Here is a 19,714-nt window from a genome sequence, read left to right on the forward strand (position 1 = left end):
ATTAAGGAACTCCAGACATGTGGCACTATGTGCATTTCGCTTTCCATGGGGAGTTGAACAAGGACCAACTGGCTTTACAAGCAAGTGCCTTTAACCACTGAACCATCTCTCTAGCCCCACAAAGGATCCTGCTCTGCAGGCAGGCATGGTAGCCAGTGCCCTCTGGACAACTAAGAACTTAACCTGTGTCATGTCGAGTTGAAAGATGGTGGAAGTGAACTATGTTCTACATCAGTGGGAAAGATTTTGTACTTGGCATTGCCTCTGCCACTGGGAGTTGTCATACCATGTATTATTGTTAGTCTGGGGAGACACCCATTGACTCTCTTTTTACATGTTTTTCTTCTTTTCATTTCTAGTTAAAAACTTCTTCAGAGTCAGTTTCAAAAATGGATCCCAGAGTCAGACCCACTCATTACAAGCCAATGACACCTTCAACAAACAACAGTGGCTCAACTGTATTCGTCAAGCCAAAGAGATAGTTCTGTCTACTGCGCAGCAGGCTGGGGTGCTTGACTCCGAAGGACCATTCCTGAGTTCCAGTGCCATCGACAGCGGGGAGCCACAAGGAGAAATAAAACTTGAACAGATGGACCAATCGGACAGTGAGTCAGACTGCAGTATGGACACGAGTGAGGTCAGCCTTGATTGTGAGCGAATGGAGCAGACGGACTCCTGTGGGAACGGCAGGCCAGTGGAAAGCAACGTGTGACAGAAGGGTGTGCAAGCCTCCTAGAAGTAGCTGTGTGTCTTACCTGTACAGTATTTTCATTCCACAAGTGGAACAGTTTGGAGAAGCACTTTGTATCCTTTTGTGACCGTGTTGGCTCAGTCTCTGGTGTCCGTGTCTTTGTCTATAGTCCTATGATTCCCAACCAACCTGGGTCACCTGGAGTCTCCTGGCAGTCCTAACTCTGTACTGTATCTCAAGTGTTTGGATGAATAGAGAGGGACTTGAACAAGCTACTCTCAGTTGTCCTGCTGGATTTTTAATGGCAAAGGATCTCTAAACTACTGTGTTACTGTTGACTGCTTGAAGAGTCACCTCCCATGATGCTCTCCCCACCCCCCCGCCCCCCACCCCCCACTCTTTGACATGGAATTGAGACGGCTTTGTGAAAAAGAATACCAGCATGCCATGTGAGGGGGAACCAGAAAAGTACATTCTTAATGTGAACTTGGGTCCTGTGTTGTTCAACCAGAAATCAGGCTAACATCCCCAGGGGTCCTGAGGTTCAGGTTTGCAAGCTTGCTTGAACCCTTCCACTTCTTGCAATGGAAGTGGATGTCATGATCTATGAAGATGTGACTAGAAGGCTGACTTCAGTAGGGGCTGGACAGAAGTAGTTACCAGACCAGGCCTGGTAGCACATTCCTATAATCCTAGCACTTGTGAGGCAGAGGCAGGAAGATTTCAAGTTCAAGGACAGCCTGGGCTACCTACCAAATTCCAGGTCGACATTGTCTCTCAAAAACCAAAAGCAAAAATCAAAAGCAGCTGCCTGCTCTGAACCTTTGAAATGCACATAGCGTGCGAGATGTCTGTTACGGTCAGTGGCTTGCCTTAGAGGGCTATTCCTAGCCTATAGCATCAAGACAGAACCCTCGCCAGGGTGTTCGAGGCCACCCTGAGATTACATAGTATATTCCAGGTCAGCCTGGGCTAGAGTGAGACCCTACCTCAATTTAAAAAAAAAAAAAATAGACCACTCAGGGTCTGAGAGAAGCTGCCAGAATAGCTAAAAGGCCCTGCCTTCATTTCACCTGCCGAGGTCACTGGTATGTTGGAGTTGGGTAATGAAGGACTGACCACATCATGACTGTTTCACAAAACACGTGACAGGAAGAATGGGGCGTGAGAAATGTCACCTTTGATGGAAGCATTAGAAAAGCATGGCCCCACAGCCTTCTGGAAAGGGTCTGAGTCGCCTTGGAGACTCCTGGTCTGCTTTTGAACCTTCGGTTTTCATCTCTGGTTCTGCGCTAGGTCAGCATTCTATTTGCTTTCTCCCAAGGCCAACTTCTTTAGCTCTGGTTAATTAGGACCAGGTAGCCAAAATGGTAACTTCCAAGTTCCAGCCGCAATTTGTAAGGCAGGATGGGCTGCAGACCTTAACAAAAAGCTAGCTGGGCATGGTGACGCACACCTTTAATCCCAGCACTCGGGAGGGTGAGGTAGGAAGATGGCTGTGAGTTCAAGGCCAACCTGAGACTAATACCAGTTCAGCCTGGGCTACAGACCCTACCTCGAAAAACCAAAAAAAATAAAAATGAAAATAAAAAAAATAAATTAGCAAAAACACATGTAAAAGATCCCTGCATGTGTAAATATTTAGGTTGGATGACCTGTACAAAATTATACCCACACCAGCACTAGTGGTCATTATTCTAAATTATTGCCAAAAAAGGTTTTGTTGTTTTTTTAATCTTTTATTTTTCCAAGTTTACACAATAGAAAGCAGCAGATACAATGTTGTTTTATGTACATATAACATGCATTTAAAAAAGCTCTGTAACAAGATTTATCAATATAAAAACAAGGTATATTACATTATTATTTTTCAGAAACAGATATGATCAATTTTACCTTATAAAGTATATTTCTGTATGTATAATTTTAAACATGGTGAATTTTTTCTATTACAAGTTTATTTAAAAGTGGCTTTGCTTCTCAAGTTGTTGGTTTAGCAAGTGAGTGAGCCTGCTGCAGACAGAGGCTGAGGAGAGCACCATTTGATGACAGAGAAAAACACCCGAGTCGTCCTTTGCAGAACCATTGGGTTTGGCCAATATATTGGGTAAAGCTCCTTGTCAGTGTTGGTCTATGGGAAAGCAAGTCATGAATGTTCTAGTGAAATGAATGTTTCTGTATAATGGCCTTAAACTTTTCTGGAAGCATTACAAATAAATTACATTAAAAATGTCATTCTCCTCTCTGTACAGTGGTGTTTCTTCTACAGCCATCAAATTTCAGTTGTCTTTTTTTTTTTTGTCCTATGTAGGGCATTGTTGGCCTGGAATTTACTATGTAGTCCCAGGGTGGCCTCAGATTCATAGTGATCCTCCTACCTCTGCCTCCTGAGTGCTGAGAGTAAAGATGTGCACCATCATATATGGTGAAAATTTTCTTTAAAAAATTGAATTCCAAGACTGGAGAGAGAGCTCAATGATTAAGGCCCTTGATTGCAAAGCCTAAGGACCCAAGTTTGTTTCCCCAGTATCCACATAAAAAGCCAGGTGCATAAGGTAGCACATGTATCTGGAGTTTGTTTGCAGTGGCAGGAGGCCCTGGAACGCCCATTCTATCTGCCTCTTTCTCTCAAATAAATTGAATTCCCTTTGCTATCTTCTTTCTCTTGCTCAATTTCCTTTAGATATTCCTTCAGTTTCACTTTGGATATTCCCTCTATTTCTCACTCTCACAGCAGCATTGACAATTGTTACTGTTGTTAGTAGAGAGCGTTTCTTTATATTAGATATGTTTGTGCGGACATCTTAAGGGCCAATACAAGTAACCGAGGGCTATATGATTTTCTTCAGTCTGTTCTTTTACACACAGCTGAATGCCATCCTAAAGTCACATGCTAGAAGTTTTGTGCAAAATTAGCATGTGGTTTCAGTTTCTGGATGTGGTCACCACCACTGATGCTTTATTTCCCATTTCTAGCTATCTCTAGCAGCTAAGAACACAAGTTTCTCACAACACAATCTTGTTTCTGCAAAGGCCGTGTGGTTACAGGAAACTACAGCCCATCTTGATGAGGAAATAGCTCAACTTTCCATTTAGATTCTGTCCCTGTCCATTTTATTTTTAAAACTTCCATAAATAGACAATCACCATGATCACAATCCCCTCCCACCATCCTCTCCCAAGTACCACCTCCATTGAGCCTGTTCTTTCCAAGTAGACGCTTTTATATTTTCATGGGTTTTTTGTTTGTTTGTTTTTCAAGGTAGGGTCTCTCTCTAGCCTAGGCTGTCCTAGGATTCACTATGTAATCTCAGGGTGGCCTCAACCCAGTAGTAGTTTCCCATTCCTTTTCCCTTAGGCACATGACCTCCCCATCCATAGGCTTTTGATTAGGTTTCCAGTACCAGGCTGGGATTACTCTCAAATGCAATCACAGCAGTTGGTTTGTTCAAAAACAGACATGCTCAACTGGAAAGATTGCTCAGTGGTTAAGGTGCTTGCCTACAAAGCCTAACAACCTGGGTTTGATTCTTCAGTACTTATGTAGAGCCAAATGTACAAAATAGTACATGCATCTGGAGATCATTTGCAGTGACTGGAGGCCCTGGTACACCCATTCTGTTTTCTCTGCTTGCAAATAAATAACTGACTAAATACATAAATAATAATAGGGAAGTGAGGTAGGGTCTCATTCTAGTCCAGGCTGACCTAGAATTCACTATTTAGTCTCCTAGTGGACTTGAACTCACTATGATCCTATCTCTACCTCCCAAGAGCTGAAATTAAAAGCATGTGCCACCAGCTAGAGAGATGGCTTAGTGGTTAAGATACTTTCCTGCAAAGCCCAAGGACACAGGTTCAATTCCCTAGTACCTATGTAAACCATATGCACAAGGTGGTACATGCATCTGAGTTTTGTTTGCAGTGGTTAGAGGCCCTGGAGCAACCATTTTCTCATTCTCTTTCTGTTTCTCTTTTCTCTGTCTCTTTTCACAAATAAATACACTTTAAAAAAAACTGGAGAGATTGCTTAGCGGTTATGGCACTTGCCTATGAAGCCTAAGGACCCAGGTTCAATTCTCCAGGTCCCATGTAAGCCAGATGCACATGGTGCATGCATCTTGAGTTCATTTGTGGCGACCAGAGGCCCTAGCACACCCATTCTCTTTCTCTCTCTCTCTCTCTCTCTCTCTCTCTCTCTCTCTCAATAAATAAATAAATAAATAAATAAATAAATAAATAAATAAATAAATGAAAATTTTAAAAATCTTTTAAAAAATGGACTGGAATGTAGCTCAATTGGTACAATGCTTATCTCACAATCCTATGGGAAATACAAATCAAATAACAATATTGCCATCCACTAGGAGGGCTATTATATAAACACACACAGAAATGTGTGTGCGGCCAGGCGTGTGTGGCACATACCTTTAATCCCAGCCCTCAAGAGGCAGAGGTAGGTGGATGGCCATGAGTTTGAGGCTACCCTGAGGCTACAGAGTGAATTTCAGGTCAGTCTGGACTCGAGTGAGACCCTAACTTGAAAAACCAAAAAAAAAAAAAAAAAAAAAAGTGTGAACAAGGCTGTGAATTTGAAAAGCTTCTGCACTGTTATTAGAAATATAAAATGGTATAGCCTCTATAAAAATGAATATGATAGTTTGTCCCCCTCCCCAATTAAAAACAGCATCATCCTGTGATCCAGTAAGCTCAATTCTGGGTAAATACCCAAAAGAATTGAAAGCAGTATCTTAAAGAGATCATTGTAGTACTCACTATTCACAATAGCCAAGAGATGGAAACGGCCTAAGTATCCATCAATGGCAAATCCATAAACAACATGTGGCATATACATACAATACAGTATTATTATTATTATTTTTTTTTACAGGGAGAAAAATTCTGGCATGCTGCAACAATGGATAAACTATGAGCACATTGAGCTAAGTGAAATGAGCTGGTCACAGACAGGCTCTTTATTATTCCATTTATATGATGTTTCTCAAGTAGTCAGTCATAGAGCCACACTAATGGTGTAGTTACTAATGGTGTAGTTACCAAAGGCTGAGGAAAGGGGATGCAGAAAGTTTAATGGAAATAATTCATCCAGGCATGGTGTAACATACCAGTAAGATTGCAAGGTCAAGCTGGGTGTGGTGGCGCATACCTTTAATCCCAGCATTTAAGAGGCAGAGATAGGAGGATAACCATGAGTCTGAGGCCACCCTGAGGCTATATAGTAAATTCCAGGTCAGCCTGGGCTAGAAAGAGACCCACTGTCAAAAAAAAAAAAAAAAAAAAAAGAAAGAAAGAAAAAGAAAAAAAGAAAGATTGCAAGTTCAAGGCCAACCTGGATGACATAGCAAGACATTGTCTCAAAGAAGGGGGAGGCGGGCTGGAGAAATGGCTTAGTAGTTAAGGCATTCTCCTGCAAAGCCAAAGGATCCCTGCTCGATTCTCCAGGACCCACGTTAGCCAGATGCACAAGGGGTCACACATGTCAGGAGTTCATTTGCAGTGGCTGGAGGTCCTGGTGCGCCCATTCTCTCCCCACCCTTGCCTCTTTCTCTTTCTCAAATAAATAAATAAATAAAATATTTATTTTAAAGAAGGGAGAGGAGGCACTAGAGAGATGACTTACTGGTTAAGGCACTTGTTTACAAAGCCTAAGGATCTAGGTTTGATTCCCCAGTACCCACATAAGTCAGATGTACACAGTAGTGCATGCCTTTGGAGTTTGTTTGCAGTGACTCTCGGAGGCCCTGGTGCACTCATTCTCTCTCTCTCTCAAATAAATGTTTTAAAAAGTCTGAGGGCATGGAGATTGCTCAGTAGTTAAAGGAGCTTTCTTACAAAGCCTGCAGGCCCAGATTCAATTCCCCAGTACTCACATAAAGCCAGATGCACAAAGTGACACATGCATCTGGAGTTCCCAACTGCAAGAGGCCCTGGCACACACATACACTCTCTTTCACCTGCTTGTGAATAAATAAAAAAAGTTTTACATTCTGGATGGCCAGGCATGGTGGCGCACACCTTTAATCGCAGTACCTGGGAGGCAGTGGTAGGAATATGCTGTGAGTTTGAGGCCAGTTTGAGACTACATCATGAATTCCAAGTCAGCCTTGGCCAGATAAGAGACCCTATCTCAAAATATACACACACACGTATATACATATACACACACACACACATATATATAAAGTATGCGGAAAAGTAAACAATAACAAAAAGAAGAATCTTTAGGGCTGGATGGCTTAGTGGCTAAGGTACTTGCCTACGAAACCAAAGGACCCAGGTTTGATTCTCCAGGATCTACATAAGCCAGATGCACAAGGTGGTGCATGTGTCTGGAGTTTGTTTACAGTGTCTGGAAGTCCTGGTGTGACCATTCTCTAATAAATTAAATTAAAATTAAAAAAAAAATCTTAAAAAAAAAAAGAATCTTTAAACCATAATTCTTTCTAAACAGAGTTTGGCAAGCCACCAGATGGAGATATTGTGTCCCAACCTGACTCCCTCTGGCTATGTCTCAGGTCCTGTCTTAGAGCTACAGCCAACTCAGAACTCTGCTCTGCCTAAATGTACCATGATACTATAATCCCACAATTACTATACATGGAAACATGTGTTACTTGTGTGTACCTATGTATGTCTGTATAGACATATGTGTGAACACAACATTCATTCAATGTTTTTAAAAATACTGGCCACCTGGGCTACATGAAACCTTGGGTCAGAAATACATGTTTGAATACAGGCCATTGCTAAGGCTCTTGGTTTCCCACCAGAACTAAATGGTAAAACCCTATTACTAAATACACTTCATGTTTGGGCTACAGGTCACTGAGAAATCAAGCTGAAGCCAAACTGAAAAGTTCCCTGTTGCCCAGCTGTCAGAAAGCTGAAAAGAGCTATTTTGCATGTAGCCCTTTGGGAAAGAGAAGTCATCAATGGTAATGAACAGCAGGGGACCCTGCAAGCCTTAAGACTGACCAGCCAATGGGCTGGAGAGATGGCTTAGTGGTTAAGGTGTTTGCCTGCAAAGCCAAAGGATCCCGGTTCGATTCTCCAGGACCCACGTAAGCCAGATGCACAAGGGTGCATGCGTCTGGAGTTCGTCTGCAGTGGCTGGATGCCCTGGAATGTCCATTCTCTCTCTCCCTCCCTCTTTCTCTCTCTCAAGTAAATAAATAAATAAAATGTTTAAAAAAAAAAAAAGATTGACCAGCCAGGCCAAATGTGTCAATTGGTATAATAGTGGCATGTCTGCTATGGGGGAAACCAACCACTCCCTAATTTGACTGGAAGACCACTCCACAGGAGGTAATACTGGTACTGAAAGCTGGGAGGTCAGTCATGAGCAGTAGGCAAGTAACACCTGCTGTTGTCTGACTTTTAAATGCAAAACTTATGCCCACCACACTGGCCTGTAAGCACTTTAAAAAATGTACCCATATTTTAATGCTACTCTAATTTTTTTTTTTTTTTAATTAGAGAAGCTTCGCTTTTCAGATGTCAGTGACCACTAGGGTGACTCAAAAGTCACCATACTACTTAGAAGTGACAATGGAGTGTTCACCACTAAGTGAAATATCTCTATCACACCCTCCAAGGGTCAGAATCCATTGCAAAAGAGGTGGCAGAAAGAATATAACAGCCAAAGGAAGGATAGAACTACTTATGGTGCTATCTTCCAGACACAAAATGACCTTGATATTCATGACCTTGCAGTGCCTGACACTACCTACAGAAGACCTTCACAATAGGAGGAAAAGATAATGATGTAAAAACAAAAGAAGCCAGGTGTGGTGCCTTAAATCCCAGCATGTGGGAAGCAGAGGTAGGAGGATTGCCATGTATTCAAGGCCACCCTGAGACTACTTAGTGAATTCCAAGTCAGCCTGGACTAGAGTGAAGACCTACCTCAAAAAACCAAAAATATAAAATAATAAATAAATAAAGAGACACTAATTGGAAGGGTGAGGGGATTTGATGGAGGGTGGGTTTGAGAGGGGGAGAAGAGGGGTGGAGGGAGGGAATTATGGTTTGTTGTTTAGTCTTATGGAAGCTGTCAATAAGTTAAAAAAAAACTTTATACACATACATTTGTATATATAAGTGCGGACGTATATGCAATCTAGAAAAACTCCCTACTTGTAAAAACTGCTTAGTGAGGTTTTGCTGCCCTCTGCTGGAAACTGTATATATGATCCTGGAGATCTGGGAATGAAGTTTCAACATGAATTATGGTGAGATATGTCTACAACTGTACCACCTTGAATGCACTTAATCTCATGTGAATTTTGGGGAGATGTAAAACAGTTGCTTGAGTAATTTCTCTTTTTTTTAATTGTTTGAGGTAGGGTCTCGCTGTAGTCCAGGCTGACCTGGAATTCACTATGGAGTCTCAGGTTGACCTCAAACTCACAGCAATCTTACCTCTGCCTCCCAAGAGCTGGGATTAAAGGCGTGCAACACCATGACCAGCTTGCTTGAGTTATTTCTGAAGGTTAAATGTATACAGTTCTGAGAGAATCTGAAGGCTCACATATTTGTAGAAGTTGTGTCATCTTTAGTACAAGAAGTTTGGGGACAAATTTCATAGTCTGTCTTAGTATAGATCCTATATTGTCCATACGATCTATCATAGCAGATGTATTAGGAATTTTTTTTTTTTTTTTTTTTTGAGGCAAGGTCTTGCTCTAGCCCAGGTTGACCTGGAATTCACTGTCATCTCAGGCTGGCCTTCACAGTCATCCTGAGTGCTGGGATTAAAGCATGTGCCACCATGCCTGCCCTACTAGGATTTGATTTTTAATTTTGTTTATTAGAAAGAAAGATGGGGAAAGTGAATGGGCACACCCCTAGGGCCTCTAGCCACTACAAACAAACTCCAGACGCATGTGCCACCATGTGCATCTGGCTTAAGTGGGGACTGGGAAATTGAACCTGGGTTCTTAGTCTTTGCAGGCAAGCGCCTTAACTGCTAAGCCATCTCTCAAGCCCCATTCCTGCTTTTTACTTTTTAGGCCCGCTCACTCTAAACTGTCTCAGGGACATGACCAAATTTCTCTTTACCCCAGATATGGAAGTCTAGCTTGGTGAACTAATGAGTGTACTGAGGTTAATTCTAGGATCAAGGGTGAGAGGTTACTTACTGGAACATTGGCTAACTCAAAGCAGGTTCATCATTGAAATGCTCAGTATGGGTGACAACTCAGGAAAGTTCCCAACTTACAGGCAGCTCTACAGAAGACTGCTCATACCATGTCAGGGACCGGCCTTGTAAGTCTTATAACTTTTAAATTTCACATTAAGTTTTCTGAGTCTCCTTTCTTCCTCCAGGAGTGAATGTTTCAGTTCAGAGGAAATAGCTACATAAATAAACTAAGCAGGAGGGCTAGAGAAATGGCTCAAGAGTTAGAGGTGCTTGTTTACAAAGCTTGATGGCCAGGGGTTTGACTCACCAGTACCCTTGAAAAGCCAAAGTGGTGCATGTGTCTAGAGATCATTTACAATGGCAGGAGGCCCTGGCAAGCCCATACTCTGTCTCAAGTAAATAAATAATTTTTAAAATAAATAATTTTTTAATTAATTAATTTATTTATTTGAGAGAGACAGATAGAGAGGGAATGGGTGTGCCAAGGCCTATAGCCACTGTAAACCAACTCCAGATGCATGCACCCCCTTTGTGCATCTGGCTTATGTGGATATTGAGAAATTGAGCCTGAGTCCTTAAGCTTCAAAGGCAAACACCTTAACCACTAAGCAATCTCTCAAGGCCCTAAATAACATTTTAAAAGAGAAGCTGAGCAGACTAGGTGGTGAAACTCATGGTGAGGCTAATCAACCCCTTTAGCAGGAAGGTGGGCAAATATCATCCAAAGGAATGCTGGGCTTCTATTACTTTCATGCTGTTATCAAAGAAATATTATATTTATGCAAATATATACATATATATGTGTATGTATGCATATATATATGTATATATGTATATATGTGTGTATACACACACACACACACACACACACACACACACACACACACAGTTGTTTGTTTTTGAGATAGGGTCTCACTCTAGCCCAGGCTGACCTGGAACTCACTCTGTAGTCCCAGGCTGGCCTTAAACTCACTGTGATCCTCCTACCGCTGCCTCCTGAGTGCTGGGATTAAAGGCATGCACCAAGAAATGTACATATTTTTAGATCTTGCTGAGTAAAGCAAAACTTGTTACTATTTATTTTTTAAGGTAGGGTCTTGCTCTAAGCCAGGCTGTCTTGGAATTCACTATGTAATCTCAGGCTGGCCTGGAACTCACAGTGATCCTCCTACCTCAGCCACCCAAGTGCTGTGATTAAAAGCATGGGACACCACTTAAAGCTACAAAACTAATTTTTAAAGCTTTATTATCAAGAATTTTGTCCCCAGAGAAGCTCAGGTTCTCAAGAGAATGAACAATCACCAAATGACACTAACCACACTTAGAATTCCTCTAAATAAGTCACAGAGAACCACATTTTCACCAATTACATAAATGTCTCGTGTTATGTTTCCATAAATTGCATAAATTGAAACCACAGATCTAACAATTACCCAATTTAAAATAGGTTGGCTCCCCAAAGACTTCTTAGACTTATAATAATTAGTTGCCAGTCTTTTCACAGCTACTGGGGACTACATACATAAACTTTAGGTGTTTTTTTTTTTTTTTAAAGCTCTGTTTGTACAACTCTCTTGGGCTGGGGAAATAGTTCAGCCATTAAATGTGTTTGCTTGGGAGGCTGGGGAGATGTCTCAGTGGTTAAAGGCACTTGTTTGCAAAGCCTGACAGCTTGGGTTTGATTCCTCAGTATTCACATAAAACCAGATGCACAAAGTGCCACGTGCACCTGGAGTTCGTTTGCTGTGGCAGAAGGTAGAAATTATAATGAAATAATTGAAGTCAGAAAATCTTACTAAGAAAATGACAGGGCTCTGAAGTCCTTGCTTAAGGTCATGTCTTATACTAGTCTTTGTACTGCTTCAAAGTCATGTCTTAAACTATAATTTGTTTTTTTTGTTTTCTGAGATAGGGTATCACGCTAGCTCAGGTTGACCTGGAATTCACTATGTAGTCTCAGGGTGGCCTTGAACTCTTGGCGATCCTCCTACCTCTGCCTCCCAAGTGCTGAGATTAAAGGCATGCCAAACCTATAAATCTTTGTATTGCTTCAAGGTCATGTCCTGTATTGCAGTTTAGTTTCTATTCTGTTCTCTAACTCATTTTGTGTTGTTGTTTTTTTTTAAAAAAAAAAAATTTATAACCCTGAAAAATCAGTATTTTATAACATTCATTGTATAGACAAAGTTCTTGTTATTTTTTTTTATTGTTATGCTTGTATGAATTGGGGAGGAAAATGCCCACAATTAAAGTAAGTCCCAGTAGCTTTTGGCACTATGAGTCTCCAAATAATAAAGTAGTAATCTGAATCATGTAAATGGGAGGCTAGTTTGCAGCTCAGTGGTTGACCAGTCTGTCCAATATCACCTACAAATCAATAGGAGACATTAGAAGAACGTGAAAATGACTTTTTTTTTTTTTTTGAGAATGCAAACCTGAGTCTTATTCCATCGCTCACTGGTGGCATTGACTTGAACGAGGAGTAACATCATTCATTTGATCCCGTACCAAATAGCAATGCTTGTTTGGCACCGCTGTGAAGATGAAATAAGCCATCCAGAATATGGATGGCTCTGCCTTATTGACAAGTGGATCCTCAGGAGCCCAGCTTGGAGCTTGGTAGCAGAGAGGTGCCAAGAAATATTTATTAGGGGCTGAAGAGATGGCTCAGTGTTTAAGGCACTTGCCCTTAAAGCCTAATGACCAAATAGTGCCTATGTAAAGCCAGATGTACAAAGTGGCACATGCATCTTGAGTAGCTGGAGGCCCTGGCACACACATTCTCTTTCTCTTTTGGTTGTGGTAACATAGCATTCAGGAGGCTAAGGTAGGAGGAGGATCACTGTGAGTTCAAGGCCAGCCTTAGACTATATAAGTGAATTCCAGGTCAGCCTGGGTTACAGTGAGACTCTCCCTAAAAAACTAAAAAAAATAATAAAAATAAAGACAAAACACAACAAAAATATCCTGGGGCTGGAGAGGTGGCTCAATGGTTAAGACACTTGCTTGTAAAGCCTAAGGAACTGGGTTTAATTCCCCACTACCCACATAAAGCCAGATGCACAAAGTGGCATATGCATCTGGAGTTAGTTTGCAGTAGCTAGAGGCCCTGGTGTGCCCAGTCTCTCAAAACAAAAAAAAAAAACAAACAAACAAAAAAAACACTATATGTTTACTTTGCTTTCCTCCAATTTACTTGTCCTCTTCTGAACCAAGTAAGAAGATGAGCTCTCTTCTCCCAAACATGGAGTCCCAGACAGCTTTCTTTTGTCTTCATTATAAAAAGACATAAAAGGTTTATAACTTGGCTTTAACACCTTTTTTTTTTTTTCTTCCAGCATTTGCACTTTTGTAGTAGACCACATCCTCTTGAACACTATTTTTGCTCTTGGTAGTGCTTGCCTTGGCATCAGCCTTTTTGTTTACAGAACCCACCGACCATGAGAAGCAACATGAACCTGGGGCTTCTTGAGGTGCAAGCAACAGTGGTGAGTGGCCACATAACCAGGGCTGCCAGGGTTAGTCAGCTGCTTCAGCACCATCACTCCTCACTGTCAAATCCTCTTGATGTGCTTGCTCAAATGCAGTAAAGGGCACTTTGAATTCTTATAAATTATTTAAAAGACATTTGGGTAGATAATATCCTAATTTATTTATTCTATTTTATTGTTTGGCTTTTTGAGGTAGGGTCTCACTCTAGCCCAGGCTGATCTGGAGTTCACTATATATTCTCAGGGAGGCCTTGAACTCATAGGGATCCTCCCACCCCAGCTTTCCGAGTGCTGAGATTAAAGGCATGTTCCACCATATATATCTGGGGTAAATTCAGATTCCCATATAATGGGTTCAGTTTGCTTAAAGTAAGGTATACACCAGGAAGGAATCAAAGGGCGTAAGTCCAAACCATGGAACATGATACAAGGAATTTTGTTGTCAAAGAATATGAGGTACAGCACTCAGGTGGTTGAGGTAGGAGGACTGCTACAAGTTTAGGACACATAGTTAATTAGGGCTACATAGTGAATTCTAGGCTAGCCCTGGCTAGAGTGAGATCCTGTCTCCCAAAGCAATAGTAACAACAAATGGGAATGAGATATTACCCCACAGTGTTATTATGAAAACTGAGTTGAAATATGCAAATCCTTAGAAAATGTCAAACTTACCCAGAAGTGGTGGTGCATGCCTTTAATCCCAGCATGTGGGAGGCTAAGGTAGGAGGGCTTCTGTGAGTTTGAGGCTGGCCTGAGACTACATAGTGAATTCCAGGTCAGCCTGGGCTAGAGTGAGACCCTACCTCAAAACAAACAAAAGCTAGGCTTATTATAACCACTATATTAGTTATATGTTATTGCCTAATAAATTATCACAAACATAGTGGGTTATAATAATGCTAATTATTACATGGGCTTACAACTTTTGTAGATGTCTGAGAATGGCTTAGTTGGGTGCTATGCTTAAGGGTCTTTCATAAGGCCAAGGTCAAGGTGTCAGCTGGGATGCATAATCATTTGCAGACTCAGTCAATAAGGTAAGGGTTTGCTTTTACCCTCCCTGGAACTGTTGACAGCAGTAACTCAAGCCAGCTTGCTCATGCAAAGCCCACATGAGATGGGTCTAGGAGCACACACCTGTGAACTCAGCCTTTGGGAGGTAACAAGAGAAACTAGAGTTCAAGGCACACTGGGGTTACGCAGGGAGACCCTGGTTCAAAAGAAAAAAACAAAGGTGGGCATGGTGGTGCATGCCTTTAATCCCAGCATGGGAGGCAGAGGTAGGATTGCTGTGAGTTCAAAGCCAGCCTGAGACTACATAGTCAATTCCAGGTCAGCCTAGTCTAGAGCAAGACCTTACCTCAAAAAAGCAAAACAAAACAAAAGTCATTAATAGGAGAGTCTTATACCTTGAGAAAAGACTGCTCTTGGGGGCTAGAGAGATGGCTCAGCAGTTAAGGCACTTGCCTTCAAAGCCTAACAACCCTGGTTCAATTCCCCAGTACCCAATAAAGCCAGGTGCACAATGTGGCATGTGTATCTGAAGTTTGATTGCAGAGGCCAAAAGCCCTGGTTCACCTATTCTCTCTGCCCCTTGCAAATTAATTTAGAAAAAAAGAAAAGACACCTTTCTCTTTTTCTGGAGGTATAACTGAACTCAGGATTTCATGCATGTTGTTAGTCAAGCACTCTACCAAGTATATCCCAGCTCCTGAACTGCAAATGTGACATGGGTGACCAGGACTATTTGCTCCACAATTACTTCCTGGGCACCCACAAAACAACCGACAAATATTTCTGGTATTGAATTTTATGAATTTTAGTACAAACACTATATAGCTAAGTTTAATTTTTGCCATCCATAATAACTGAATATATATTATATGTGTGTGTGTGTGTGTGTGTGTGTGTATGCTAGAGTCTCTTACCACTGCAAATGAATTGGCTTCTGTGTGTGCTGGGGAATCAAACCTGGGCAACCATAAGCCATCCCCCCAGCCCAAAAATACTTAATTAATTAATTAATTTGAAAGCAGAGAGACAGAGACATGTAAGTTTCCAGTAGTGTTTGGAAGAACATGAAATGAACATACAATATGCAAAATATGATTTAGAGGGTCAGGACCATGCACTCAAGTGCTCCCCAAACTGTATTCACAGCTTTATCCAGTTTCAGGCAGTCTGAGCATAAGACAGATCATGAGTTTGCATCAGATCAGATCAGATCAGAGTTGTTTGAGTATATTTATTACATCAGGAAATCTTTGGAGAAGCTGTGAGTTCCTGATTTCAAGAAGCTCCACCCAAAGTGTTCAGCACTGAGACATCTCTATCATAACTTCAAAGGCCCTCCTTTCATATTTTTGCATCATTTTTTATTTATTGTGACAGTGTTTCACAATGTAGCCCAAGATGGCTTCAGACTTGTAGCCAGTCTCCTGCATCTGAGTGTCAATGTTACAAACTTGACCCACCATGCCAGACCTCTCAAATTTTAAAAGGTTACTTTAAAAATAATGTATGAAGGACAGGTGTGGTAGTGCATGCCTTTAATACAAGCACTCAGTAGGCAAAGGTAGAAGGATCCTGGTGAGTTCAAGGCCACCCTGTGAGACTACATAGTGAAGTTCAGGCTTTGCAAACCTCATTAACCACTGATCAATTTCTCCAGCTCCACTTTTGTTTGTTTTTGAAATTAGGGTCTCTCTAGCCCAGGCTTACCTGGAATTCACTCTGCAGTCTCAGAGTGGCCTTGAACTCACAGTGATCCTCCTATCTCTGCCTCCCAACTGCTGGGATTAAAGGTGTGCACCACCACACCTGACTCAGCTTCCAATTAAAAAAATTATTTATTTATTTATTTGCATGCAAAGAGTGATGGGGGGGATGGGGGGGGAGTACTGAGATTTTGAGCCAGGGCCTCTAGGCACTGCAAATGAACTACAGATGCATGTGCCACTTTGTGCATCTGGCTCTACATAGGTACTGGGGAATCCAATCCAGGCCATCAGGCTTTGCAGGCCAGACCCCATTATTTTTTTAAAGGCAAGGTCTCACTCTAGGCCAGGCTGCCTTCAAAAATCACAGCGATCCTCCTACCTCAACCTCCCCCAGTGATGAAACTACAGGTGTGAGTCACCACACCTGGCTAAACATTTCATTTTTAATTTTTACAGGGTCTCACTCGAGCTCAGGCTGACCTGAAATTCACTCTGTAGTCCCACGCTGGCCTCAAACTCATGGTAATCCACCAACCTCAGCCTCCCTACTAAAATATAGTTTCTATAGGAGAAAGTGGAAAAGCAAAAAGTAGAAAAAAAGATATCTAAAGACTGGGTCATGGGCTGGAGCGATGGCTTAGCTGTTAAGGCGCTTGCTTACAAAACAAAGGACCCAGGTTCAATTCCCCAGGACCCACAGAAGCCAGATGCACAAGGTGGCGCGTGCATCTGGAGTTTATTTGCAGTGGCTGAAAGTCCAGGTACCCCCAATCTCTCCCTTACTCCATCCCTTTCTCTCTCCTTGTGCCTGCCTGCAAACACAAATAACCCTTGTTTTATTCCCCCAGTACCCATGTAAGGCCAGATGCACAAAGTGGTGCATGCATCTGGGGTTTGTTTGCAGTAGTTGGAGGCCCTGGCGTGCCCATTCTCTCTCTCTCTCTAGCTCTGCTTACAAATAAATAAAAAAAATGAAATACAGTTATTATAGGAGAAAGTGAAAAAGCCAGAAGGGGGATAAAGATGTCTTGAGACTGGGTCACACCTAAGGATGAAGCCTGGAGGAGGAGGAAGGTTAGGAGTGATCTGCGGTCATGGCCTGGACCTAGGCCTTATTACCCCGGCCCCCTTATCTCCACCTCATTCAGGCCATGTTCAGGACGGCTTTGGGTCTACAGAACTATACACCCAGGGCATCCGGGTTCCCTAAAAGGCGACGCCCAGCGCCCGGGGGAACCTCGTCGAATGCGCGGGCTGGGCGCGGCCCGGGAGAAGACGAAGCACCTGGAAGCCCACGCACTCAACACTCACGCAGCCCGCGGCACCAGCGTCGAGCCTCTTGGGCCAGGCGTTTGCCATCTCCCCTTTTGGCGGGCTCGGCGAGGCAAGGCTCCGCCCTCTTGCGCAGTCTATCTGCAGCGGCGGAGGCGGGATCCTTCTTCCTATTGGCGGAGTGGTCTCGGAGGCCCCTCCCCTTCGCGGCCCCGACGCTTGCACGTTGGGGTGGGGGTAGTGGGGGTAGTGGTGGTAGTGGCGGCGGCGGCGGCGGCGGTGGCAGGGGGCCGGTTGAAAGTAGAGGCTTGAGTGAAGGAGCGGCCCTGGGGGGCGAGGAGGGGGGGCGGGGAGCCCCGGCGCGGCATTGACGTTCTTCAGAAGCGGCAGGGTCGGGAGCGCGGCCCTCAAGACCCCCCTCCCCCGAGGGGGCAGGGGGCGGGTGGGCAGAGAAGGAGCTCGGCGGCGAAGGCCGGCCGCCGCCCCTTCCCCCAACCCCAGCCCGTCCACCTTGGCTTTCTGACTGGGCCCTTCCACCGGCGCGACGATGGCGACCGCCGGCGACACCGAGGCCGCCGCCGCCTCCTCTTCCTCCTCCTCCTCCTTCTCCTTCTCTTCCTCGACGACTACGGACGCGAACTGGGAGAGCAGCGGCAGCGGCGCCACCGGAGACGACGCGGCGAAAGCGGCGCTTCCGGAGCTTGAGTCGTCCCCACAAGATGGCGGCGGAAGCGGCCCGGGGCCTGCTGACGAGAAGGCGGCGGCCGAAGCGGCCCCGAGCCCGGGCCTCCGTCACGAGCCGCCTCACGACTGCTCCGAGCGGCTCGCCGCCGCCGCCGCCGCCTCCGTTCCGCCCAGGGCCGCCGAAGAGCCCGAAAGGCCCGTTAGGCGGAGTTTTCAGATCCCCAGGAAGAGCAGAGAAAAGAAAGGTGGTGCCTCCCCTCTTCTCTCCTCCCTCTCTCTCTCCTGTCTCTTTCTCTCCATCTTTTCATTAGGACTTCTCTTCTCACCCGAGACAAGCACGGAGGAAACTCTCCACCCCGTGCAAGTAGCTCAGGTCGGAAGCTTGTCTGGGAAAATGGTACCCTGACACCTCCTCTCCTCCCCCCTCGGAGGCTGAGGATGATGAGGAGGATGTTGTCCCCGAGATGCTTCTGGCAAGTGTGGAAATTTTTAGCCCCGTGGCCGTGGATCCTGCGTTCTGAGAGGACCACAAGTTGGAAGTGCTCTTGGCCTCAGACCCCTGGTGGAAATGTTCTTCAGTGTCTACTTGGAATGTTGCTCGAGATGTCAGCTCCCGTCCTCCCTTAAACTTGGGAAATCTCCGTGAATAGATGTAGTCCATGCACACTTCGCCCCATCACACCTCATTTTCCATAATAGATTTTTGCTTTTGAAGCATTAAGAGTGAATAGGTCTCTTCTGCCTAGCTCCAAACCTTAGTATGGAATGGGAAGGTAGGTTCTTGGTGCTGTTAATTTTCCCTGATTAGGGAAAAAATGAGAAGCTCCCTCATGCCCAAGTTTTCACTTTGGATTTGATCTTCAGATTTTAAAGTACATCTTTAGTTTCTGAAACCAACATTGGAACAATTAATTCTTGAAATTTTAGTACCATACTGTATAACTTACAATGGAGATAATGCATCGTTTATTACTAATATTTTTAAGTTTTAATATTTTTATTTCTTTGCAAGCATAGAAGAGAGACAGAATGACAGGGACTCCAGCTGCTACAAACAAACTCCAGATGCATGTGCCACTTTGTGCATCTGACTTTATGTGGGTACTGGGAAATCGAACTTGGGTCATTAGGCTTTGCAGGCAAGTGCCTTTAACCTCTGAGCCACCTCTTCAGCCCTTATTAGTAGTTTTTGACTATCCAGTAACTTTGAATATTCTGAATTTGATTTAAATTCTTCCTCCTTGACCTACCACGAACCTTAGTTTTTTGTGATTCACTTCAGAAAGTTACCCCCATTTTTTGTCATTAGAATCTTACTGAAATCCGAGAATCTTGATTGAAACGTTGCACAACTGGAATTATGTAGGTACATTAAAAATTCCATTTTTATATAGATAGCACCAAGGAACTAGTATACAAAACCTTATTGGCAAAGACCAAATTGACTCATGTCCAGCAATGATGAGGAATGCTTCCAGAAATACCTTTTAAATTAGTTATTTTAGTATGTATGATGAGCTAGGTGCTTCTCAGTCTCATATATTCAGTTAAGATATACAGTTGTACTTGATACAGAAAAGCTAGATACCCATTCCAAATAGCCAGTTGGTAGAACTTAGGTTGAAAGCACGTACATTAAAGTAGGTTGATTTTGATAGTGGGGGATTAATGTTCTTTTCAAGTCTTCTCTATC

General features: G+C 43.3%; 2 protein-coding genes across 5 annotated transcripts in view; both read left to right on the top strand.

Annotated features, from left to right (window-relative positions):
* Positions 1-2,926, top strand: part of Arhgef3 (Rho guanine nucleotide exchange factor 3) — a 369,200-nt gene extending 366,274 nt beyond the window's left edge. For all 3 annotated transcript variants that reach the window (XM_012949393.2, XM_004661303.2, XM_004661304.3), the window contains one exon: positions 360-2,926. In XM_012949393.2, coding sequence (XP_012804847.2) covers positions 360-712 — 353 coding nt within the window. In that variant the 3' untranslated portion in view covers positions 713-2,926. The remainder of the gene's footprint in view (positions 1-359) is intronic.
* A 14,838-nt stretch (positions 2,927-17,764) lies between these two features.
* The window catches only part of Tasor (transcription activation suppressor), a 101,731-nt gene continuing 99,781 nt past the window's right edge, over positions 17,765-19,714 (top strand). Inside the window, exon 1 of one of the 2 annotated variants that reach the window (XM_045135735.1) lies at positions 17,765-18,266. In XM_045135735.1, the coding sequence (XP_044991670.1) occupies positions 17,885-18,266 (382 nt within the window). In that variant the 5' untranslated portion in view covers positions 17,765-17,884. The remainder of the gene's footprint in view (positions 18,267-19,714) is intronic. The other variant, XM_045135736.1, reaches the window with a different exon arrangement.

The sequence above is a fragment of the Jaculus jaculus genome, chromosome 16 (genome assembly GCF_020740685.1).
Source record: "Jaculus jaculus isolate mJacJac1 chromosome 16, mJacJac1.mat.Y.cur, whole genome shotgun sequence".
NCBI lineage: Eukaryota > Metazoa > Chordata > Mammalia > Rodentia > Dipodidae > Jaculus > Jaculus jaculus.